General features: G+C 47.7%; 1 protein-coding gene across 1 annotated transcript; it reads right to left on the reverse strand.

Annotated features, from left to right (window-relative positions):
* Position 1: 1 nt before the first annotated feature.
* On the reverse strand, positions 2 to 24932 carry METRNL (meteorin like, glial cell differentiation regulator). The gene is made up of 4 exons (XM_079323793.1): positions 24643 to 24932; positions 17856 to 18244; positions 1578 to 1637; positions 2 to 948 (listed from the first exon to the last, which is right to left on the reverse strand). The coding sequence occupies exons 1-4, from the start codon at positions 24753 to 24755 to the stop codon at positions 632 to 634; spliced, it is 879 nt and encodes a 292-aa protein (XP_079179919.1). The 5' UTR covers positions 24756 to 24932; the 3' UTR covers positions 2 to 631.
* Positions 24933 to 25891: the final 959 nt, after the last annotated feature.

Raw genomic sequence — 25891 nt, forward strand, 5'->3', positions numbered from 1 at the left:
GTCAAATCCAGGGACCTTTATTTCTCTGGAATGGAAAGAATTTGCCAGCCTGGACAAAAAATTGCAGGCAGCAATTGTACATTCTTTCAAATAAAAAAAAAAAAAAAAAATAACACACACACATAAGAGTTTGGCTCCATAAATTTCTGTCATAAGAAACAACTTTGAATTGTACACCAAGCTTTTTACAAAGCATCAATGTTAAGATGTTTTACCATGCTCTATCACATTCTTGGCCATTTATACAGAATAACCATACCAAATGCTACATCAGCTTAAGACATTTTTAAAAATTAGTATTAAAAAGATACAAAGGCATCTTGGCTTTCATTTGGGTTTTTCTTTTATTAAGACATGGGAGTTTTCTTTGTTTGTTTTCCTAAGGAAGTCACTAAAAAAATATAATAACTTAATTCATAAGGACAAGATTGGTTAAAAATCCAGCCTTTCTTGCTTGGCAGCCCTCTGAGCTCGTACCTCTGTTGCTCCCACGAGCCTGTGAGCACCACTGTGGGCTCTCAGCCTCCAGCTCTGCCCAGCCTCAGTTACCAGCTCTGTTCAGAGTTCCCACTGCAGCCAGGAAATATCCCTGGCCAAATGCTAAAAGTGATCTTCAGCCAAACAGGGGGTTTCAATCTGGGCCAATCTCACAGGGGTTCAGCCCTTTGTCTTTTGCCTCTTTGTACATCCTTTGGAAGTCTTTAAAACGAGGGGCACAGCCTAACCTGGCCTCCCCAAAGTGCATACGTCCTGTGAAAAGGAAATCTCCATCTCCTGGCTTCACCCCACACTCCAGCAAGGTCTTTATTTGTCCTCTCCAGTTCCCACTCTCCCCTGTCAGCTGGAAGACTTTGCTCTTCTGCCTGTACAGTTTGCTGACCCCGACGTGAATGATGGATTCCTGCTCCTCTGCCTCGTTGGTCACGTTTTGAATGGAGCCTCTGATCACTGGAAACAGAAAAAGGTTTTGAGGATTAATTACTCAAAAATGCTTTGGAAGACCCTAGTCCAAACTCAAGCCTCACTTCACTACAGCAGCCCAAGTTTTGGTCCTTTGTTATTCTGAGGGTTAAGATTATCCAGTAACTTCCAGTATGTATTTGCATTTTTTATAGTTTATATTTGCAATCTGTCCAGCAAAGGGTACCCACATATTAAATTTAAACAGAAAAATAATGACATCAGAAAAATAGCATTAATCATGAAGAATTCTAACAAGAAGATATGTGCTAAATGCTCCCTGACCATGTACTTTCTGTTCTTCAGCCATGACAGATACAGCTAACCCTAATTTCCCTTTTTAAAAGGGAAGCATGGACAATTAGTGAAACTTTTGGTCTTTTGTCAAGTAGACCAACAATGTAGGGCAACAAGTGATGGTTTCTCCTAGATGCACCCAAATCCTTGACCTTCTACCATGGTTGCTGTGTCACTTTGTCCACCTGGGGAGGTGCAGAGTTCTGAAATATCAGAACTCCCCATGAGCCCTGCACCCTTAGACCACACGTGCTGCTGGTGGAGGCTGAAGTGTGAGGAGGTTTATGGCAGGAGAAGGGACTGGGGAGACAGCAACTCACCAAAATCACTAGTGCAGACAGCCAGGAGCACCTCAGTGTCACTGCAGGGTCGGCAGGGAGCTGCACAGCAAGGGTCACAATTAGCAAAGACAGCAGCAAACAAATAAGTGTAAATAAATAAACCATTTAAACTAAACAAAAACGTGACTGACATACACTCCCAATCACTCCAAAGATCTGTCTGACTTCTCTACCTCTACAAGAAGTGGGGGCTAACCCCACCCTAGAGCCTCCATGAGATTTTTGTACCCAAGCAGGAATATGGATCTCTTTACCAATCCTGCTGGGATAGATTGTCTAGCAAACATTGCACACACCCACTGCATTCATCCAAAATATATTTTGGCACTGGGTGCATTTGCAGGGAACTCTGCTTTAAATTCACTCAAAAGCATCCAGATCATGTGTCTTGTATTCTCTGATGGCAAGGCTTCTCTCTTACAATTTCTATCAAGTGTTGTTGGGCCATTTAGTCATTACCACATCAAAGATCCAGGAGGTTACAGAGTGGGGGAGGCAAAGAGGGGAGGGAAAAACCCCAATGCACGTGTTGGAGGGGCTGAGGCAAAGCGGAAACTCGAGCCCGAATCTGCTTGAGCTCAAGCAGACCATTTCCTGCACTGCTGGAAACATTTGGATATCTGCACTAATCTAATCAATGCAAGAATGTGGCTCCTCTTTGTACTCAGCCAGATATTTCTGAGGAGAAGGTGCTGTAGTTGCAATACAGATGTTTCTATAACACCCTGTTGAGTTCAGGAATTTGCTTATTATCAGGATCTGCCCTGCCTGGCCATGCTCAGTGAGTGTGTCCACAGTGGCACGAGGATCAGAACCTTGTCTGGCACCTGGTGTCACCTCAACACATCACCCAGAAAAATGGGAACCCTGGAGCAGCACAGGCACAGACTCCAGCAAAGCAGGGCTCCAGCTGGGGGTGACTGGATGATGAGATTCCACCACAGTCACCACCAAACTGCAAACTGGAGCCACCCCACTTCTGGAGCCAACCCCAAAAAATTCAGGTTTTGAACCTCAACATCTGAAAACACTTAGTTTAGATTCCCAAATAGTCACAGCCTTCCTCTCCCCCCAAAGTCTGCTTCCCAAAGTTTATCCATTGCACTTGGAAGCAGATTTAAGCTTGTCCACACAACACACAGCTGGTGCCTCTGGTGCTCTGTCAGACTCCACAAGCCACTCTCTGACACAGGACATGGCAAATCTCTTCTTTTTTCCAGGGACCCAGAAAGGCACTGATCCAGAAAGAAGGATTATTGAACCAAATCCACCAGATTTGCTCCAGTCAGATGATTCATACACAGTGTAACACGCTGTTTAATAGGATTAAAGGAAATGTAAAATGCACATTTCTGGGCAGGGATATTTAAAGGAATATTTCAAGGAGCTTAAAAGCTCCAAAAGAGGAGACAAGGAATAGGCAAAATAGCATCTGGATCAATCACATTCCTGTTTAGTTTGAATACCTCTAATGCTTTCAGAAACAAGCCAGCTTTCCATGCCCTTCTTTCCCCACAAACTATTTCAGCTCTCTTTTTCAGAAAAGTTTGGAAAATGTTTAATATCATGAGAGATGCAGAACCAGAGGAAGCCTGGACATAACTGGAGTACTAGAATAAATCAAGCTAAAGATATTTCAAGTTTTAGACTCAAGAGATTTTGAGAATGGCTAGACCAAACATACAAGCTTCATCTGACAAAGAAAATTGTAACAGAATCACAGAATCATTCAGGTTGGAAAAGATCTCTAAGATCATCCAGTCCAACCATTAACCCAGCACTGCCCTGGCCACCACTAACCCCTGTCCCCAAATGCCACATCCACACACCTTTGAAACACTCCAGGAATGGTGATTCCACCACTTCCCTGGGCAAGTCTCAGTGTGCTAGTCCCTAAACATCCTGCTGTGGAGTTGTTTCATTCACCAAATTTGGATTTGGCACCTCCCAAATCCATCCAGGACAAAAGTCCCTCTGTCCAAATGAGGACCTGACTTAGATCAACCAAACAGGGGGATCTGCACAAATCCCATGGCATTTTCACATGGACACAAGCTCCAAAACAAAGAACAGCTGAAGGACATCTTCTAAACCCACAGCTGGATTTCAGATATTTCCTTCTGGAAAGACCTTGTAATAAAAAGTCATCTCAGCCTTTTTAAGTCCAGACATCTCTGTAGTTCATCCAAACCCATCAGAAAATTGGAAACACCGAAATGACTAAGGCATTTCTGTCCTCCAAGGGAGTGCCACACAGGCAACAGCATTAAAGATGAAAAACAAAATGCTTCAAAAGAGGTTCCTTCCATTTAAATAGACTGACATAGTAATAAATCAGATGAACAAATCTCCATGTGTACACAGAATCAAATCATTTTAATTGTGGACCCTAGGCAAAATCCTGCAGCTTTTTTAAATGCAAAAGGAAATTAAAAATGCTCAGCATTGCTCACACTAGGTCATTACTTAAAACCTGCTTCAGGTCCAGCTGACTCACAGCAGTGTGGTGGCATGTGAGCTGCTTTAACAACCATTTTCCACCACCCATCTCTGCAACTCCAGACAGATGAAGACCAAAAATCCTCTTCTGTGGGACAACTCCCACATCTGCATTCACAGAGTATCAAATAGATCTTGCGAGTGGCAAAAACAAGGTTTGAAAGCACAGATGGAAAGCAAGTTGTGAAGGATTACTGCTGAGGTAAATGGACCATTAAAAAGCAAATAACATCCCCTGGCTACAACCAAAGGCTTATTCCTATAAAGGCCCATAAAAGAAACTAAATCCTTAGGAGGTGGCAATGCCTACACTTTCTTTTGAATCACAGCCATGAAGGAATCTGTGTGTTTAACACAAAAGTTCGTGGCTTTAGCTGCAGTTCAGCACTCATTCCCTTTGGATTGGGCAGCAGGTGCTCTGCTCCATCCACAGGTCAAAATAACACACATACCTCTGGCTGGAACAGGAAGCATCCTTATAACTATTAAAAAAATTTAAAAGAAAAAAAAACAAACCAACCCCAAGAAAGCACTCCACTCATGCACAGCAGGTGAAGATGTTCATTTTCTGGGGAACTGGGCCTGCTTACTAAACAAGGCAGCTGTGTTTGCCAGATCCTGACTCCCTGGGGATGTCTCGAGGGCTGCCCAGGTTCTCACATCCAAAAGAGCCTACGAACTTGCAACAACAATACCAATGTCAGCTGCTCCAACTCCTCTAAACTCCATGAGCCAGAGAGCCTTAATTCAAACAGCAGCAGCAGAAGGGTGGGGGAAAAAAACAGAAACATAGAAAAGCAACGTTTTATTGAAGTGCTCTGAAGATGCCTGTAAGCCAGCCCCCAGCAGTGGCACAAAGCCTGCATTGTGCACCTCGGCTGCCCGCCCTCCTGGGAGGCTTTGATGGATTTTGACAGTATCCTGACCTGAAGTAACCTGAGGCAGCCCTCTCCCTCCCCAGCCCAGCCAGTGCCCCCAAAGGCCTCTCCATTCACCTCCCCGCAGAGGGAGATGTAATTACATCATTCCTCACAAGGCAGCAGTCGTGTCCCAGCTGCTTTGAGCGATTTGCCCTCTGAACCTGGTGTTACTGAGCAGGACGAGGGATGCTAACAATAGCCTGCACTTGTTGGCCAACAGCTCCGTCAAACACGCTGCTGGTCCTCTCCTGGACCTCTCACAGGGAGGCAGAGAGAGAGTAAGAGAGGGATGTGCCCTGGGGAGATGCCACGAGCCTCAGGTGGTGCCCAGCTCCCCCAGCCAGGGAGCTGTGCTGTCTAGGAAGGATTCTCCCCAAAATTGTGGATGGATTTGAGTGCCCCTGCAGCACTGCACTCTGCCCAGAGTGGTGGGAGGTGTCACTGGTGTGTCAGCTCACACACACAGCTCCAGCCCTTCCTCTCTGCTCTGTGTGCACACAGCCCTTCTCTGCTTGGAGAAGAGGAGCTGGGGTTCTGGAGGGGCCATGGTGGAGGATGGCAGCTCCCTGCACACACACACAGGATGACAGCTCCGTGCACACACACACAGGATGACAGCTCCCTGCACACACACACACAGGATGACAGCTCCCTGCACACACACACACAGGATGACAGCTCCCTGCACACACACACAGGATGACAGCTCCCTGCACACACACACACAGGATGACAGCTCCGTGCACACAGACACACACACACACTGCATGCTGGCTCCGGCTGCAGCGTCACAGAAACCACATGAAGGGTCCTGCTCCTCTTTTGAAACACTTGTGTTTCAACAGCCACCCATGGGTCTGACTGACCTGACCTTACCCCAAAACCAGCTTCCAACCCACAAGAAAGAAGTTGCCTCTGCCTGTCCAGATTTTTCTCAGCACACTCCACGATGTCACAGCACCAGAACACCCGATGAGGTCCCTCCACCATCCCAAAACTCCACTCTGTGATCCCAAAGTCTTCTCCCCTCTGTGTCCCCAGATAGGCTGTGCTGAGCATCCACCCCTGCGCCAGCAGCACGCACAGGAAGAGACACATGTTAAGCAGAAGTGAAAATGTTGAACACAAAGTAATAGCAGAAACCACTTCACCGAGGAATCCCCCTTGGTTTGGCGAGGCAGCGGCTGCACGCGTGCCCTGTGGTGAAGGTGTGGATGGTGGGGGAGAACACTGAGCTCTTCATCTCAGCTCCCATGGCACTCATCACCCACACCTCAGGACTTCTTGGGTCAGCAATCAGACCTTTTTAAGCACCTCCAAGGTGGTCCAGGCAGGGTTGAAGCGTTATTTGCTGTTAGTTTAAGGTTTAAATCTGGTTATAACAAGCAGTCTTTTCTCCTCAAGACATTCAGATGGGTCTTACTGCAGCACCTCCAGCCACACCCGTGTGGGGCCACAGACCCCCCTGCTCAGCCTGACATCAGCATCACTTCATAGGAAACAAAGAAAAACCCACCCACACCTCTCAAGCTCTCGCTGCCAGCTCTGAAACTGGCAGCACCCAGACTGGAAAGGGCATCATAGGATGAGTCTCCTTCCTGGAAACAGAGTGCAGACTTCCCAGAGCAGATTATAAAAATAGAGATGTGGTTTCTCTAATAATGGTGTGTGTTTCTCCATTATTCTTCTGAATCTAAGCAAAACTGATTATGTCTCAACTGCTAACTGAATCAGTGATTTCACTGGGAGACAAGAGTTTAGGGACAAACATCATATGAGAAAAAAAAAAAAAAAATCTTGTCCTGATCCTGCTTTAACTAATTGTAAAGTGAAAAAAATCCTTTTGATTATTTCTTCTGAAGTATGCCTGTGCCTCTCACAGCTCATATCCCAAACAAAAAGATTTGCTTTGCTGTGCAGGTGGACAAGAATTTGATAACCACTCTGGTTTACCAGGCTGTGACTAGTCCTTTCCTTTCTTGAGACACCTCAACTTTCCTCACCACCTCAGAAAGCTCTTCCTGAGCAAGCCAAAACAACATTCAACCTCAAAACCCTCACAACCCCCACACTGAAACACCACCCAAAATGACACCAATGCATCTGCACTGCCAGTGCATCTCCTGTTTAAAAGGAAGGTGGTGGCTGGGAGCTGAGGCCAGCAGAGCTGCATCCAGCAGCATTTAACACAATACCTGCATTTAACAAAACCTGCATTTAACACAATACCTGCAGCCACACAGCCAGGGAAAGCAGGGCCAGAAGACACAGAGCCTCTCCACAGCTGGGCTGGAAATTACTGACACCCTGTCACAGCACACAGAGGAGCTCTCTCATCACTCCTTTGTTTTACAAGGTTTTCCTGTCTTTGGATGGGGTAGGATTACAGGGCTTTCTGCAAGCACTGCACTTTTTCCAGCGTGTCAGTAGGAAAACACCAAGTCAGGGAACAAACAGGAGAGCTGGACTTGCCCTGCTCCCAGCCCTATGCATCAATAAACCTCAGACATGGGACCACAGAATCACAGAACAGCTTGGGACAGCAGGGACCTTACAGATCATGTCATTCCACTCCCTGCCATGGACAGGGACACCTTCCACTCTCCCAGGGTGCTCCAAACCCCATCCAATGTGGCCTTAAAACACTTCCAGGGATGGGGGAGCCACAGCTTCACCGTGCCTGTAACCTCACTATCCTCAGAGCAAAGCATTTCTCCCTAACATCTAATCAAAATCTCTCCTCCTTTAGTTTACAACTGTTACCCCTTATCTTATCGTTATCTGCCCATGTAAAAAGACACTCTCTCTTTTTTTTGTTAGCCCCCTTTAAGCACTGAAAGGCCACAATGAGCTGTGCTTTGCTGAATGCAAGATTAATGCTGTGAGTAACATAATGAGAGAGTTTTGTGATTTTCTGAAGGCAGAAATGTTCATCCCACTGTTTGCTAGAATAATCTGAGCCCCTGTGCTGAGCAGAAGAGGCAGCTTGGGACAGGGATCATGAGCACAGATACAAAACTCAAAGATTCCCTTCTTCTCACAGCCACAACACAGCCAGGATTTGGTACAGGACAAGTGGGGATGGAGCAGCTGAAACAACATCATGATGCTGCAGTGGACATCCTTCCCTGACCTCTCTGTGTGAAAAAGGGATATCAGTGATTTTACCCCTCCAGGAAAGGAAGAGTCAACTCCCATTCCTGGCCTTAGCTCGTTTCTAACACTCAGTTCAACTTGCACATATGTACAAGTTTCCAGAATTAACTTGGAAAATATAGACAGTGGCCAAGAACAATTAAACCTGCAAATAAATTTAATGAAATGCAGATTTTTCAGGCTGTGGCATGGACTGTGACAAGAGAATCTAGTTAATATCACTTCCTTCCTGCAAAGAGAGAATAAAAAAAGCATATTGTAAAACCTCATCATTAGAGATGTGATGACCTTTGTGTTCTGAGAAACGTTAGGACAAGAGATCATAAACCAGAAATTTATCTCTTCACAGAACTGTCTTCCAAGAGAGTATTAAAGTCCCTAAGCACCAAAGATTAACTATTTATGTAAACAATGTGAGGAAGAGATTTGGTACTAGGCAAGCTGCATTTGCAGCAGCTTTCACATTGAAACTTGGCTCAGCAGATACAGAGCACGTAAGGATCCTTTGGGATTGATGCCTTTTTGCTGTTCCAAGATGCAGCAGCCATTCTAACAAATGAGCTGAAAGGTCAGCTGGAAACACAGCCATTTGTTTAAAATTTAAAACAAAACAAAACAAAAGGAATGAAAAACACACAGAGCAGTTTTTATTTAAGCAGCATGAAACATTATTAAACTCTACCTCCATGATGAGTTGCATCAACCCAAGAGAAAGAAGTGTCATAGCTTCAAGACACTGTCACTTCTTTCTGTCCCTCCTCTTTCCCCTCTGCACTGGGGTGGGCAGAGACAGAATGGTGAGTGGATCAGTGCCAGACCCCAGCCCAGCTCCTACACTTACCCATTGCATCACAGCTCTGTCAAAACCCTCAGTTACAGGCAAGATACTGTGTCCAAAAAGCCCCACTAAGATCAGATGTCCAGTGACATTCCTCTCAAGAAGTCTCTGCAGCCACACCAGCCCATGTTCCTGTGCAAGCAGCACCTGGACACATCCTTTTTTTGTTTTGTTTTTGCTTTCCTCTCTTCCCTCCCTAACTGAAATTAAAGGGAAAAGATGGCAGCAAGATAACTGCTGGGAGATTTTCCTGCTCTACGTGCACAAGACACCACTATAAAGCCATAAAAAGGCAGCTCTATTTGACTATCTCACAGAAAATACCTCCCTCCTTCCTCAAACCTGCCACTGCTGCCCCAGGGGGATTAGGAGTGGGAAGCACGAGGAGAAATGAGCTGCTGGAAGTCAGAGGATGGCTGAGGGGCAGCAGAAGGGCTGGGGCAGTGTCCCTTGCTGTCACCCCACTGCTGTGCCAGCTCAGGAGCTGCAGCACTGCCCCCTGCACTGCCCACCTGCCACACAGGACCAAGGGAAAACCTCCCCTCACTCAAAACCCACTGAGACCTATGGCTTGGCTCAGCCCCTCCCAAATTCACCGAGAAAATATTTCTCCTTGCTTCTAAAGAAAAGCTCATGCCAAAGTCAAAGCCCACAGGGGTCAGATTCAGGAAAAGGTGAAGTTGGGAGGTTTTTGATGCCTTGTTGGGCTAACACAGCACTCAGCTGTCTGCAGTGCTTGCACAGCAGAAAATGAAAAAGGTGTTATTCACTCCCGTGCCCTGGGGGAATTGTGCAGCCAAGCACTTCTCCATGGCCCTGCCAGGCTTTAGGAGAGGCTGGAGCCAGCACCTACTACCAGGCTGGAAACCTGCCAGCAGCACAAAAGCTTTCCCTCCCTCCTCCCCTTCGGTCCGGTCCATTAATGCCTCTGATGGAGCAGAGGAATAGAATTAAGAAACAAGTGGCTGGTTAAAGTTAAACCCTGAGAGCAGAGTAATGACAGATCAAAGATTAAGTGACTCCTTAAAAAAAAAAAAAAAAAAAAAAAAAAAAATCATATGTGCACTCAGCTCCACACAGGTCCTTTTCCTTCCTGTTTCTAGAAATCACTTTTTTGGGGGTATGTGGGAGAGCTCTGAAGGAACAAGGGAACAAGGCCAGTTTTCATTATAAAACCATATTTATTGATCAGCCTATTCTTGAGAAAAGCTGTGGAGGGGCTGCATCTAAACAGAGATCCTCAATGCTGTAACATTTTTTGGTTAACCTTAAAAAAAAACTACTTGAAACTTTTCATTTGTAACAGTAAAAGCTTTGAGATACATCACCTTTTCTTACTTAAAATCACACGGTGCTTAGCCATATCAAGCTCATTTACCAGTTCTACCTTGGAACAATTTTTTTTTTTTTTTCTCTCCAATTTCTGACATCCACTTGCAGACAGAAGAAACTGAAGTAAAGCTATGAGCAGTTGTGGTGGGGCAGAGGTGCATCCTGTGCAAACAGGAATGATGCTGGCAGGCAGACAGGGCACTGGAATGCCAGACAAGCTCTGTGTGCATTGCCCAGCACCTCTGATCACTACAGAAAGCACATGGGCACACCCAGAGGTGATGCCCACTGCAAGAGTTAATGCTCAAATCCCATAAAGGAGTTGGGAGGTGCCTGTACAACCCATACCAAAACAATCCTTCCACAAATCTGAACCAGCACCAAGAACTGGACCAAGGTGGTCACAGGGCAGGAGCTTTTCTGAGCCAGTGTTAAACCTCCCATGGTCAGACACAACATATCACAGCTTTAGGTCCAGGATATCTTCCAAGTATCTGTGCAATATTTCAGAGAATATTTTCTGGCTTCTAGCACAGATTGAGATGAAAGAGATTTTCTGTCCGGCAAATCAAGACTCCAACACAGGGAAGCTCTGGCCCATGTTTCAGTCAGTGGGAAGAGGAATGCAGCTTCCCCACCCTCTCATCCCTTCTTTAGCCACAGCCTCAGGAATTAGCAAACTAAACAGTTTTGCAGAGCAAGCACAGAGCATTATTAAAGACTGCCAAGCAACTGGGCTGGATTGCAGCTCTGTTTGTGGGACCATCTTTGGTGGTACACAGAGGTCAGAGCAGAGGGAGCCCCAGCTGCACAATACACCTGACTGCTGATTGCTTTTGACTGCCCACTGAGTTGGGAAATAAGCTAACGGCATTCGTGGCCAGTCTAGCAAAAATAAGCTATTTTCTGTCCCCCTCTCCCCTGCAGCTGTGTATTTATCACTGCAGCCCCATTGTCACCTCCTCTGCCTGCTGCAAAACCAGCTCCTGTCCGACAACATCAAAGGACAAGCTGGGCCCGAAAAGATGCTGGCAAAGCCATTTTATTGGGAGAAGGAGAGATTAATTTAGGGAATCCATCCAATTTTGGTGGGGGCTTTAAGAGAAGGCTTCTTAGTACAACATTTTTCAGGCTCAGGTCCCCAAAACATCACCCTTGCTCAGTTCAAGCTGATGTATGAGCATGTGCATTCTCTGAGCATCACAGCAGCACTCTAAAACCATTCCACACAGGGAAAAAAAAAAATCAAAAACCTTGCTCCCAAACTCTCCCACCCAGTCAATCATTCACTGCAAACCTGACCACTTGAGGCACATGAATAACTGGAGCAGGTTTCCAGCTTCTCAACATTAATCCCACTGCAGGCAGTGTTACACTGGAACCAGTCTGATCCAGCCAGGTGCTGCTCCCTGACACGGTTCAGTGGCACGCCCTCAAAAACCAGCTTTAAATGTGCTTTTTGCACATTTGGGTTAGGGAATGCTAATGTTTGTATTCTCATGGGTACTTTGTACCAAGTTTTGCATCAGCCATACTATGGGATAGGCAAAGTTAGTGTGGACAAACTTCTGTATGGAGGGGGAGCACACACCCAAAAAAACTTCATTTGAAATCTCGTATCCTGGAACAGGAGTGTCAGAAGGATCCCTTGTACAGCCCCTAACTGCACCATATTGTGAGAAACTGCAATAAAGGCCTTTTTTCTGATGTTTTTCTCTTGTGACCTTTTAGAGAAAAGCCAAACAAATCATCAAAGCTTTAGGTGCAGAGGTGAGCCACCCAGCAAGGTGTGCTCAGGCATATAGAGCAGATCCCTCACTTTGCTGTTTATTATTCATTTCTCCAGCAAAGCCCAAATGGGAGGAATGCAGTATCAACCTGTTCTGTGCACTTCATAGAGTCACAGGATGGTTTGGCTTGAAAGGGACCTTAAAAACAATCTAGCCCTAACCACTCAACCCCAAGAGAGTTTTAAGCTGCACAGAAAGCAGGGAGGCATTTTTCTCATCTGATAGGGTGTATTGGAACAGACCCCATGCAGCATCCACCCTCTGCCTCAGCACAGTGCCAGCACCTCAGATGGCCACAATCACTCAGGCAGAACTCACTCAGGCACAAAGGTCATGGGGACTTTCAGTTTAAGTGTTCCAAGTTTCCATCACCTCTTCTGCCCACAGCAGTGAGGAGCTCAGTCATGGCAAAGAGTGGGCACAGCCTCCTGCTTGCCAGCCTTGGTACAAAACACCAGAAAGTTTCCACTCTGACAAGAAGTGAGAGGATGGGGAAATACTGGAACAGGATGCACAGAGCAGTGGCAGATAGCCTGAACTTGGAAACATTCAAAGGCAGCGTGGATGGGGCTCTGAGCAATGGGGTCCAGGGGAAGGTGTCCCTGCACAGGGCTGGACTGGATGGAATTTAAACATCACTTCCAGTATAAACCATTCTGTGATTCCATGATCAGTTCAGGTTACAAAGCAGCATATCCAGCCTCTGAGAAAGAAAAAAAAACTAAAGACTGGATATTTGTGAGGAACCAGAGGAAAGCATGAGACAAGGAACATACAGGAATGACAGTAGAGCCCTGCAGAGATAGGGCAGATTGGAGCCCCACCTCTGCCAAACACACACTGCATTAAAGATCAGAAGTTAAGAAGGGTGCTTTAAAAAGCCATTTGTTAGCAAAAACACTGGTATAGCCCAAATACTTCTAAGCTTTGTGAATTTCTGATCTGTTTTCTCAGGACAGTAAATTACCAGCATACAGGAAATAGCTGAATACTGTTAATTACTTAACTGGATTTATCCAGTTTTGCCTTGTTTTTCAGATACCCACACAAGTGTTGTAACTCCTATCTATTAATATTCTCAGCCAGGTATCCGGCATTAATAAAGAAAACATATAAAACAGTTAATAGGATCTGCACTAAGTCTGTAGATGCCATCAAGATAAAGGGGCATTTTTGTTAAAGTTTGACTTCTTTACTACACAAAAGCAGGTGGGTAATGAAAGGGCTTTCAACATACACTGAGCTCTGACAACTGAATTGCAGACATCCCCATGGGTGTGCAATGGGAAAAGCAAACTACACAGCTTGAATAGAGCTGGACACAAACTTGAAACACAGACTTTAAGTAACAAAATAAAGCTCCTTTGGTGGGACAGGGAGGAGGATTCACCTTCCTCTCCCAAACTTTCGGTCAAACCTACAGATTCTCGTTTCAGATTAGTTGAGCAGAAGCTGAAGTACTCAAAAAGTAAATTACTCTCCAGGGACCTTCACAGTTTTCATGGAAATGTAATGCAAGCAGTTTGCTGTGGGGCAAGGCAGAGCTAAACCTGGCACAGCTGAGAAGCTCATGTGGGTCAGCACCTTCACAAAACTTGTAGGGAGAACGTGGCAAACAGTATTTGCCAAAACCTCCATCTATTTGCATAGCTGATACTCAGAGTATTTTCTTCCAGCACAAGCAGAAGAGATTAGAATCAACAGAATTCAACAACTTAAACAGGTTCTGCTGATTCTCCAATGGCCTCGGGCCAAAATGTCACAGTGCCTCAGTTCTTCATTTGGGCAAACATTGAGGCTCCAGAGCAGAGCATGAGCTGGAGTTAATGGAGCATCAGTGTGGATGGGAATGATAGAGGGGTGCAACCCAAAGCCTAATCTGAAATCAGAAGCACTTTCAGTCAACCATCACTTTTGGAAATGAAGAGAGAACACACCCATCAAGACGCCTGAATTGTCAAGGTGACCCTTCCTGGGGACTACTCCCATTAAATGATGCCAAGCACTGTGGCATGTTTGCCTTCACTCCTCTTCCCAACTTAAGAAACTACAACCCCACAGAAATGCACTTTTTTTGACTATCACAGTAAAACTTTCCATACCAGATGTCAGCAACCTGAATTAAAATCTATCAGTACAGTACAAATTCTTCCTATAGTTAGGAAAATCTTGGGAATGTAGTAAGGCAGAGTCAGAGCCATGAAATGGGTTAAATCCCCCAAATCTGGAAGATTTTAAAGACTGCCCTATGTAATTCAGCCTTCCAAAAAAAAAAAATGGGAAAGGCCAATGCAGAACCTGCATATGTCTTCTACTGAATTATTTGCTAGACTCTGATTAAATGTGAAATAATGGCTGTAAACTAATAAAACTTGAGGATTTCTAATTAAACCACGGGCACCATGCCAAGCATTGTTGATTTGTTGATGCACCCTGCAATGTCAGGACACAACAGGTCATTAAAGTATTAAACAGATGACTTACACCCTTTAATCAGCGCTGGGATGCCGGGTTAGGAAGAGAGTAATTCAAGGGCAGAGTACAACAATTATCACCAGGAAACAAACAGCATTTAGGGAAAGTGGGGAGAAGTTGTTAGCAAGTAGTTATTGCACAAGGAAAGGGCTGGATTACTGAGCCCACACCTGGGTCTTTTATGATAGTCATCTCCCCACTCTGAAAAAGCAAGAAAATGATGCAATATTTGTGATTTTCAGCTCTTTGCCATCAGAAGAAGCACTGCAGCTTCCCCTGCCCAGCACATCTCAGAGCCCATTACAACAGCATCTCACATCTTTGTCACCTCTTCACACCTACTGCCAGCTCTGCTAAACTCTGTCAAACTGCAACTGAGGCACGAGCAGCCTCCTTTTTCCAGAGAGCAGCAGCCAAAAACATCAGCCACGTTTGTGAACAAGGCACAGAAATAAGGGTGGGAAATGCAGAACCTTAAACCCAGTTTTCAGCTCATTTAAGGTCAGCACTTGCCTCTGACTTGAGCCTCTTCTCCAGTGATTAAATCCTCAGTGATTTCAGTATTGTAAACTCCCCCTCCAAATGAAAAGCTCAGTAAAGCACATTTCATCTGAGGTTTCACAGAAAAACTAGAAGCAGCTCCAGAAGAAAGGAGGTCCAGGAACTGCAAAGAGACTCAAATATATTGCTCTGTGGAAGGCTCACAAGGCAGCTCCTTGGCAGTTCCCCCAGACATACAGATATTTATAGGAAAATAAAAGTGCTCATCTAAGTGAGTAGTGGAAAGAGTCATGTATGGCATTTTCATCGTGTTTTCACCCTGCACAGCCCCTCCCCAGAGTCTGGGGATCCAAAAGAAGGCAAGAGAAATAATTTAAAATACAATAGAGATCCCCAGTTTGCCCTGAAGGCTTTGCTGATGAACTATTAAAAAGCTTCTTCTAGCCAAACAAGACACTTGGAGAATGGAGCAGATTCCCCACCACATTGTTTCATAAGACAGCACTGAAATTCAACCAGTGTCTGTTACAGCTGAAAATACAGCAGTCACTGAAAAAGTGATTTAATATGCCTATTAAAGAGGAAGGCTGTAATTGGATTCAGTCCTCAGTTTGACTTCTGAACGTCCCTGAAAAAATACTCCCATTAGCTTTAAAAATCTCCAAGATTTTATGTGTGAAGAAGAGCATTTAGTTCTGAAAACAACAGCAGTTTGTGCTGGCTTGTGGTGGTAAAGGATGTCAGCAGTAAGTCCTCAATGCTAGCAAAGCTCAGGAGAAACCCTAAGTGCAGACTAAACCCAGCAGTGATAAACAGTGTTTCTGCCACATTATTTTACTACATGCCAAAGCAATTTCAACTTTTTTGGGAAAAAAAAAACAAGCACAGGACTTTTCTTAGTAAGTTCACTAGCCTGTCTGTGTCTCCATCCTCACAGCCTGACAGAGAAAGCAGCACTGAATCTGGGAACATTCTCCAAATAACTGATTAAACAATGTATTTAATGTCTTCTGCAATGGAATTTTACTACATAGCTGACATTCTGCACAGCATATTCATCTTTGCACAAATGATCTTACTGGGAAAGCAGCTCTGCAGAGACACCCCACTTCATTTGCAGCACTTTTTGAATGTAGCAGAGCAGTCTGCTTAAAATGCAGAATGCCCAATTATAAGCTACATGACGAAAGTAAAGGCAGAGACTTCGAATTTAGAATGTGTTCATATTTTTTTTGTTTTAATGGCAAAGCTGCCACCTGTCAGTTCCCAGGGTTACTGCATCAGCCCTGAGCCCAGCTCTGCTCAGCTGAGCTGAGTCCAGCTCAGAGCTGCACAAAAATAAAGCTGGCACAACAATATTTAACCCTGGCAGGGCTGCACAAATACAAACAGACACCCCAGAGCCTGGTGTGGAAAGGAGCCAGGGGAGGGGAGAGGATGGAACAAGTTCTGCAATCACTTATCCCAGAGAAGATATCCCTGGAAGATACAGCTGCAGTTTAATTAGTCACAGCACTGCTTATCTCAGCATCTCAGGCAGAGCTTGTGGCATCAGCAGGGCAGAGTCTGGCCAGGCTCCATGTGGCTCTTGGGCCACACAGCCTCACCAAACTCCAGCTTTACCCTGGGCTGAGTCATCCCAAGTGTGCTCTGAGGACTCCTCTCTTGCCCTCACCCAAAAGAGAAAGCACAGCCCACATTTCAAAAGAAATCTGGTTGAAACAAGTCTGGTTCCATACTTAAAGTGCCTAAACCTTGAAACCTTTGCAGTCATTTGAGACAAACTACCCTAAATCTGCAATTCCCTGGGCTGTTCTGGAAATCTCCCCTCCTTGGTTTTGGGGATAAAAGCTAGAGGCAGTCCTGGATGGGGGAGATGCATGAACCAGATCCCACCTATCTAAAGGGAGTTCCCCTTTCACCCTGTCATCCTCCACAAATTCCAGTTTTTCTTCTCAAACTGTCTAATTGCTGAGCACACTTAGGTCACACCTACAGCCATTGTTCCAAATGCTGTTTAGTACCAGACTAAAGGCTTGTAGGATCTCTCAGTTTGTCCACTCCCCTCTTTCCTATAAGCTTTTCATTGGAGTAAAACTCCTCCCTACAAAACTTGTTCTTCATAATGGTTGAGAGAAATGACAACACTGTCCTGTTAAAGTATTGTCACAGTGTTGAAGAGCTTGGGCACAGTAGTGCTCAGGAGAATGTAACAAGAAGAGCTGAGTAAGAAACACACCATTTTTCTTGTTTGAACTTAAAAACAAAAAAACAAACAAAAAAAACACCCAGAAAAAGCAATAATTAGGTCAGCAAGTAGCACTACTTGCAAAGGGGAAAAAACACTGAGGAAAAGGAGTGCCTCCTTGTTCAAATGTTTATTATTCAAAACATGCAGCATGGTCTTAAAAACTGAGTCAAAAAGTAGTCAGGAAAGTGTTACAGCAAGGCTGGGAAGCTCAGCTGACGCTGGAGTTCAGGGCAGGGTGAAGCTAGCTCCTGTAATACACCCAGGGCACAGAATCCTTCACACTGTGGCCCTCACCTGATCACTGGAGTCCAGCCCATGCCACCAGCTTCCAAAATACAACAAACCAAAACCCAAATCAATTCTTCTGCAATAGCTGTTTATAAAACATGTCCTTAAAACTCACATCCAGCCACTTTCTCACTCACTCAGTCACTTACTCACTCTTCTCTCAGCCATCTGTTATTCGTGGAAGTGTGACCATACCCTGAGACTCACCAGAAGCTGTGTGCAAATCAGCTGCTATCCCCTTGCTCATCAGTTCGTACTGGAAGCCTGTGATCTTCCTGCTAATGTCCTGCTGGGGAGTGGCCTCCACAAACAGGCCCCCCTGGTCGTAGCCAAAGCAATACACTCTGCTGGGGCTGCGGTCTCCATCTCGGACCAAGAGTTTCAGTTCTCCAGTTTTTTCCAAATAAATATTTGCTCCTGCAGAGTCTTTGAAGGGCTTGATGCAAACAGTCAAGTGTTTGTAAGAGGCAGGTGAAATATTGGGTCTCAGGTTGACTATGAGAGCTCCCGTGGGGTACATCCACTCGATGGAGCCTTCGGAGCAGCGGAGGTAGACCTGTTCAACATCCTTCCTGTGAGACTCGTGGGTTAAACCACTGGAGGAAGAGAGAAAGAGAGGGTTAGAGAAATGACAGAGCTAACAATGTGAATGTCAACCTCAAACCTTCCAAAGCACACAGCCAGAAATGCAGGAAGCCCAGGACATCTCTGGGTGTTGGCAGTGCAGGTCTCTTGCAACATTTCATCCTTAATATTATGGGACAATTTTAAATCATCCCCCAGAAGAAAACGTCAAACCACTAGTAATAGGCTTCAAAATTAAATAGGATATAAGCACATGATCAAAAGCAATTAAATTACTGCAGGCTCAGTTGCTGCCCCTCAGCTGAGCTGTGCATACTGAGTGAAACACGTACTCCAGCTCCCTTCCTGGTGGCTCAATCCAGCATGTTCTCCAGCTTCACAGATCAGACTCCACCTTTTCCCAAGTACTTTGTTCCCCTTCCAAGTCTATATTCCCAATGGATCTGAAACTGGGAGGGATGCCAAGCTCACCCTGTACACTGCAGCAAAAGCAATGTTCTACGTGCTCCTGATACCCTCCAGCCCAGCCCTGACCTCCACAGAGGGAGAGGGAGAGGGAGAGGGAGAGGGAGAGGGAGAGGGAGAGGGAGAGGGAGAGGGAGAGGGAGAGGGAGAGGGAGAGGGAGAGGGGAGGGAGAGGGAGAGGGAGAGGGAGAGGGAGAGGGAGAGGGAGAGGGAGAGGGAGAGGGAGAGGGAGAGACCTCACTCCCTTGTCATAGCTGGGGAAGCACTGAACTGTGCTGCTTTTTTTGGCAGGAGCTTGTTCCTCCACTGCTACCCAATATGAGGTTTAAGCTCAGTTTCTCATTTTCACTGATGGGCTACAAGCAGACACAGTGCTGTGTTTAGCAAGAAAGAGAACATGTGGCCATTGACTATGGCCAAAAATGAACACCCCAACAACCATTTCACAGAGACCACAGGGATGGGACAGAAGAGCAGCACAGGGTGCAGGGCCAGCTGCTGAGCAGAATGAGCAGTAAATCCCCGTGGCTTGTTTGCCCACAGCCTAAGCTGAGGGCAGCTCCAAACAACCCCTGCTGCCTATCACTGATGCTGGAGCTCCTTCCCCAGAGTGACTCAAAGCCCTAAGACAACGCTGCACATGCAGCACTGCAGCTGCAAGAACAAGCTGTGGGGAGCCTGATTTATTGGCTGCAGTATTTGGGCTATTAGGGAAAAATCCTTTGGTCCCAGTTTCTGTCTTGTCACAAACCTATTAAGAGAGTATGAGCAAATCACTTCACCTCCAAGCTTGTTTCTCCTCCTTTGCTCTGAGCACCTTGTTCCCAAACACAAGCATCTTTTATCCTGTGCCTGTAGAGGACCACCCAAAAACAGACCTTTTGTCACCTCATGGGTCTGCTTTGCAGGACTTTAGGGAACTTTACAACATTCCCACTTGTAGGTAAATGAATCAAGACGGGGGGAAATCATTTAAAAATATTAAGTCTGAGGTTACACAGGAAATCTGTGGCAAAAACATATTTTAGTGTAGTGCAAGTGATGACATCAAGTCCTGGTTCCTCAATAGAAACCTCCAAATACAGAGTTCCCCATCCCAAAGACATATTCGGGTACTGAACAGGGTCTAGATTCAAGTCAGCACTTAGAAAGTAACTGCAAGCAATGTGTAAAAGGGAAAAAACCCAAACCATATGGTTTGCATTTACTGTTGACGTGACTCATTATTGTGAGTGTCAGTGTGACCCACTTGATAGAGGTTACATGAGGAAGCTCAGAAAGAAAAAAGTCATATTTAATAACAATAGAGCCTCCAAACGTGCTTTTGAAGAATCTTGAAAGCCACATCAAGAACACAGATGAGGAGGAAAGAGGGACAAGCTTTTAACCTTTAGTCTCTTGCCCTCAAATTCAGTAGTGCTTAACACATTCAGGAAACTTTACTTGCAAAGGGACATTTCAAGTTGACTGTAAATCCACATCTGGTGCACAAAATCAGTTTTCACCACAGCACACACATGATGCCACTCAACAGAAAACACAGAAGTCTGTTTATGTGCAAGCTGTGAATAAACCAAATTAAACAGTGCAAAGATTATACCTCAACAAAGGGGCAGAAAGTTATCCTCACACATCACTTGTCCCTACTCAAGACATCAAAACAAGCTGCAGAAGTTTTGCAGGACTTATACTGCAAAACACTCCAGCCTGAGTGCTTAAACAGAAGGAAGACACCAGGGTCAAAACTCTGAACTCAGGCAGTGAAACTTCTGTTGCAAGTGATCCCAACAACACTGAGACAGTGAATTTCTGCCAGAGGAAAAAAAAAAAAAAAAAAAAAAAGCAGCAGCTAAATTAATTTTGTTCAAACATTCACACTGTTCAAACGAAAAACAGGGTGGACTCTGAAATTATCTTCTGAAAGCCAATTATGTCCCACAGGCAAGAGTGATGCCATTAGACAGATGCATCAAGCACAAGTACCTGCACACATTAAGCCCTGTAATAAAAGGATGACTCAAAAGTTAAGCAGATTTCAAAATACATGTTCACATTATTTAACACAAGCATCATCATCCAGTAAAACCTGTCGCTTGCTTTCGGTCAGAATGACTTGTCCTCACACTGAGGGACTGTTCAACACCAGTTCAACTCTCACTAGCCACTCATCAGACACACCATGTCCACAGTAATGGAGACCTGGGAGCCTTTTTATTTTCCAAATTCATCTGAGTTTTGGTTTTTTAATTATATGGCAAGGACACAGGGCAGGTGTTTCATGGTTGCAGGGATAGATCACCCATTTTAAATGTGTGCTGTTTATTGGGACTTACTTCTACAGCTACTTCCTCATGCCAATCCATGAGGACATCCTGAATCACTGCATCTGTCTCCTTGCTCTTCTCCTTTCTGGCTTCAGCCATCCCCTCATGTTTGCCCTGAAGAACCTGTTGCAATATCACACAGTGAGCTGTTATGCTGCAATGTGGAGCAGGTGTTATTTAAAGAAAAAGGGCATGAGAAGAATATTCATACTATCTAATTTAGTGATTTATTTATTCTATTAAAGATATGCTGAAGAGCCCTACAAGTACCCCATGTCCTCCCTGCAATGAACACGAGGAAGTTTTGCTCCTAAACTGGAGAATTTAATGAGAAATGACAGTCTAGAGAACATTAAGAATTCCTCAGAGCATCCACCATGCTGAGGGCAAGAGTGATGGACAAAAGCAGCCACATAAGAGCAGAATTCTCTTTACTACAGCCTACAGTCAAACAGGCCAGGCCAGCATATTCTCTCAGCCTGCCACTGAAGCACTTTTGCCCAAAGCATCAAGAGATCATTGCAGCACAAAGACCTGAAGTTACAGCAAAAGGAATACCTGGACACATCATAGTGAAGTTTCTGCTTTCTCCTGGACAAAGCTTTCCTGGAAGCTCTCTGACAAGCTATTTATTAAGATGCTATTATGGCTGGTACTTAAATTGCAGGTGTCAAGCTGTGCATTGCATCAGATTTCCCTGGAAGCATGGGGGATGTCCAGAGGAATCCTAATGAAGGATTCCTTCTTCCTGCTCAGGGGTAGAAGCTCATCACTTCTCCACAAGCCAATAGGGAAAAAAAACAAAAAACCATATCCAGAATGTTTTAAGGCTGTTGCTTTTAATATAGACATGCATATAAAGGTGACAAAACACCTTCAGGTTTACTACAGAACATGACATGAGTCTCAAATCCACCAGCACAAGCCAACTATGACTTGACTGTGGGGAAGCAAGACTATGTCTGGCACTCCAGTTCATAACTTTTCCTAACAGTCAAGGTAAAAATCATCACACAACTTTAAAATATTATCTTTTGCATTAAAAAAAAAAAAAGCTCTTTCCAACCCATATAACTCTTAGCACTCACACTGGTATATTAAATTAATGATATTTACTGGTACATCAAATTACTTTCTTTCTTGACTGCTGAGTTTTTAGGACAAAACAGATTATATTGAATGGCCTTAAAACTGCCAGCATTTCTGACAACATCTTTTGCCACCAGTAAGGTCTAAGCTAGCCTGAGTTACTTTATCCCCTTCCTAAACTTCAGTCCACCTGAACACTGAAACTCTCCCACAAGTGAAACCACCCAGACTAAACTTTGCTTTTCCTTCCCTGCTCATCCAACAGCTTCACCTCAGAGCTGTCACCATTTCAGCTGACCAGAACAACAGCAGGTGAGTAAATCCAAGCTGGAATCACCAGGTTCATCCCAAATTCAGCTACAAGATTTCACTCCCCCCCCATCCAAGCATCACCCCCTTAGCTGATACTCAAGGCATTGCTTATTCCAGCCCTGCTCAGGTGACATGAGGAATCACTACCTGCTCTAAGAAAACAGAACAAAAATAAGAGCAAAGCAGGACAGAATTGCAGGTATTTGTCACCACTCTTTTAAAACACTTGCTGCAATACCAGTGGTAAGGTCCAGGTAAGCACCACAGTTGCGATGCTTTGGTACAGCATTTTTTTTTTGTTTGGGGGGGGGGGGATTTAGGGTGGTTTTTGTGTGTTTATTTTTTGTTTGGGTCTTTTTTTTTTTTTTTTTAAAGAAAAATAACAAATTACAAGTTTGCCAGAGGTTTGATCCCTATCAGGCAGAGTCTGTTTCAAGTGGATTCATTGCTATTAACTATGCATTATCAAGAAAACTAAAAAAAAAAAAAAAAAAGTAAATACGAAGCACCAAGTTTCAGACAGCAAGAGATAAGAAATCATGACGCTGAAAGTCAATCCAATTGTTTCCCCACTTTGAATTCTCTCTGCTCCAAAACACCCCATTGATACAGGCCAGCCAAACTTTTATGTTAGAGAAAGCCAGAAAGTAATTTTGAAGAGCGAATTAGAGTTGAACCATTTCACTCTTCAAGTCTGACCCAGCAACACTTACTAGTGGAGCAGAGTTGCTTTTTTAAACCTATAAAGAGAGGAGAAGGTCACAGACCCAACCACACGCGCTAAACATATTACAAGCAATTAAAGGAAAGATAATTTGCGAGATAAACACTCGAGAGCTGGAGAGGTTTCTCAACCGGCGCAATTAGAATAAATCAGGAGTGCGGCCGCCGAGCCAGCCCCTGCTCCCGGAGCTCATCATCAGAGGCAGAGAGCAGGGAGTGAGCGCGGGGCTGCGGCTCAGCGCCAAGTGCGGGAGAGAAAGGGTGAGAGCGGCCAGGAGCCAGCGAGAGCCCCGGGAGGGACGGGCTGGCTGCGGCGGGAGCGCTCCGCAGGTGCAGCATCCCGCTCCGAGCCGGGACAGCATCCCCTCCGAGCCGGGACAGCATCCCGCTCCGAGCCGGGACAGCATCCCCTCCGAGCCGGGACAGCATCCCGCTCCGAGCCGGGACAGCATCCCGCTCCCAGCCCGGGCAGCATTCCGCTCCGAGCCGGGACAGCATCCGCTCCGAGCCGGGACAGCATCCCCTCCGAGCCGGGACAGCATCCCGCTCCCAGCCCGGGCAGCATTCCGCTCCGAGCCGGGGGCCATATCCCGCTCCGAACCCGGGCAGCATCCCGCTCCGAGCCAGGACAGCATCCCGCTCCGAGCCCGGGCAGCATTCCGCTCCGAGCCCGGGCAGCATCCCGCTCCCAGCCCGGGCAGCATCCCGCTCCGAGCCCGGGGCCATATCCCGCTCCGAGCCGGGACAGCATCCCGTTCCCAGCCCGGGCAGCACCCCACTCCCAGCCCGGGGCCGCCGCATCCCGCTCCGAGCCGGGACAGCATCCCGCTCCTAGCCCGGGCAGCACCCCGCTCCCAGCCCGGGGCCATATCCCGCTCCGAGCCCGGGCAGCATCCCGCTCCGAGCCGGGGCCGCAGCATCCCGCTCCGAGCCCGGGGCCGCCGCATCCCTCTCCGAGCCCGGGGCCGCCGCATCCCGCTCCGAGCCCGGGGCCGCCGCATCCCGCTCCGAGCCCGGGGCCGCCTCGCTGCTCCCCGGCCGCCGCCTCCCAGAGCGCTGGGGCCGAGCGAAGATGGTCGCGGGGAGAAACTTCTCCGCGGCGGGTTTGGCACCGCCCTCCCTCTCCCAGCCCCTCCAACAGCGCCGAGTGGAGCGCATCCCGCCTAGGGGAGCGCATCCCGCCGAGGGGAGCGCATCCCGCCGAGGGGAGCGCATCCCGCCGCGGCCCCTCAGCCGCGCCGAGGGGAGCGCATCCCGCCCCGGCCCGTCCATCCCTCGCTGCCCGGGGCCGCTGCCCCGCGTCTCTTCGCGGCGAGCCCGCCCGGAGGGAGGCAGATCCGCCCCCGGCTCTCTGCCGTCCCGCTCCCCGAGCCCCGGCTGGGCACTGCGGCGGGACGCTCTCCCTTTTGCGCTCGCCATCAACTCCTTGCCCCGGTGGGACGGCGATGGACGCGGCAGTGCCCGCTCCCCCCTGCCCGGGCAGGATGCCTCCTCACCTCCCCTTCCAGTTGCACAGGTCGCTGGAGTACTGAGCCGCGGCGCCGCCGCCCAGCAGCAGCCGCAGCCCCAGGAGCAGCGGCAGGAGCGCGGAGAGCGGGGCGCTCCGCATGGTCCCCGGGCCGGTGGAGCGCGGTGCAGGCGGCGGGGAGCGATGTGGCGGCGCCCGGGGCTCGCTACATGGTGCGGCTACCCCATGCCCGGCTCCCGCATCCCGGCTCGGCGCGGCGCCGCTCGGCTCTGCCGCTCGCACCCGCTGGCTGCGGGCTCCCAGCTGAGGGGCGGGAGCGGCTCGGCCGAGGGCCGGCTCCTCCTCCCCCTTCCCCCTCCCGCCGCTCCTCCTCCGGCGAGGACGGCACTTGCTGCGCCGGCAAAACGCGGCGCCGGATCGGGAGCAGCGGCCGCCCGCGGCTACGGCCCGGCCCGGGCTGCACCTCTGCCCCGAGCCCCCTCGGCAGAGGTCCTGCCCGGGGTGAGAGCCCGCTCTGCTCCTGCCCCGCCCTGCTCGGGCTCCCCAAGCTACCCTGTCAGGGAAGGGTGATGATGGGAAGGACCGAAGGGTTCCGTTCGGCCAGGAGAGTTGCTGAGACACAGCCTCTGTGCTGGGGCGGCCCGCAGCGTCCCGCAGCCCGTGCCCGGGTACAGCCCCCGGTGCCCGCAGTGACCCGCAGCCCGTGCCCGGGTACAGCCCCCGGTGCCCGCAGTGTCCCGCAGCCCGTGCCCGCAGTGTCCCGCAGCCCGTGCCCGGGAGTGCCCTCAGTGACCCGCAGTGTCCCGCAGCCTGTGCCCGGGTACAGCCCCCGGTGCCCGCAGTATCCCGCAGCCTGTGCCCGCAGTGTCCCGCAGCCCGTGCCCGGGTACAGCCCCCGGTGCCCGCAGTATCCCGCAGCCTGTGCCCGCAGTGTCCCGCAGCCCGTGCCCGGGTACAGCCCCCGGTGCCCGCAGTATCCCGCAGCCCGTGCCCGCAGTGTCCCGCAGCCCGTGCCCGGGTACAGCCCCCGGTGCCCGCAGTGTCCCGCAGCCCGTGCCCGGGTACAGCCCCCGGTGCCCGCTGTGCCCCTCGCTGCAGCAGGTGACAGCCTGCAGCAGGACCTCCACCAAGGCGCGGTTCCCCATAGATGAAGACTGATGATTTTCCTGCAACTTTCTTGTGTCTCCACTTACCAAGAAGCACTTGGGACTCGATCTTGTTTGTATTACTCTTCACCACTTAATGTCCACTCGGGATAACTCCTTGTGTTGTTTAAT

Source organism: Erithacus rubecula (genome assembly GCF_903797595.1).
Source record: "Erithacus rubecula genome assembly, chromosome: 20".
Lineage (NCBI taxonomy): Eukaryota > Metazoa > Chordata > Aves > Passeriformes > Muscicapidae > Erithacus > Erithacus rubecula.

Bases quoted from the DNA above. Each gene is read 5' to 3' on its own strand.
- METRNL (XM_079323793.1), bottom strand. From the start codon at position 24,755: ATGCGGAGCGCCCCGCTCTCCGCGCTCCTGCCGCTGCTCCTGGGGCTG. The intron at 18,245-24,642 runs GTGAGGAGGCAT...CTCTTCCTCCAG, and splicing joins CTGTGCAACTGGAAGGGGAG to TGGTTTAACCCACGAGTCTC. The intron at 1,638-17,855 runs GTGAGTCTCAGG...CTTGCTGTGCAG, and splicing joins TGATTTGCACACAGCTTCTG to CTCCCTGCCGACCCTGCAGT.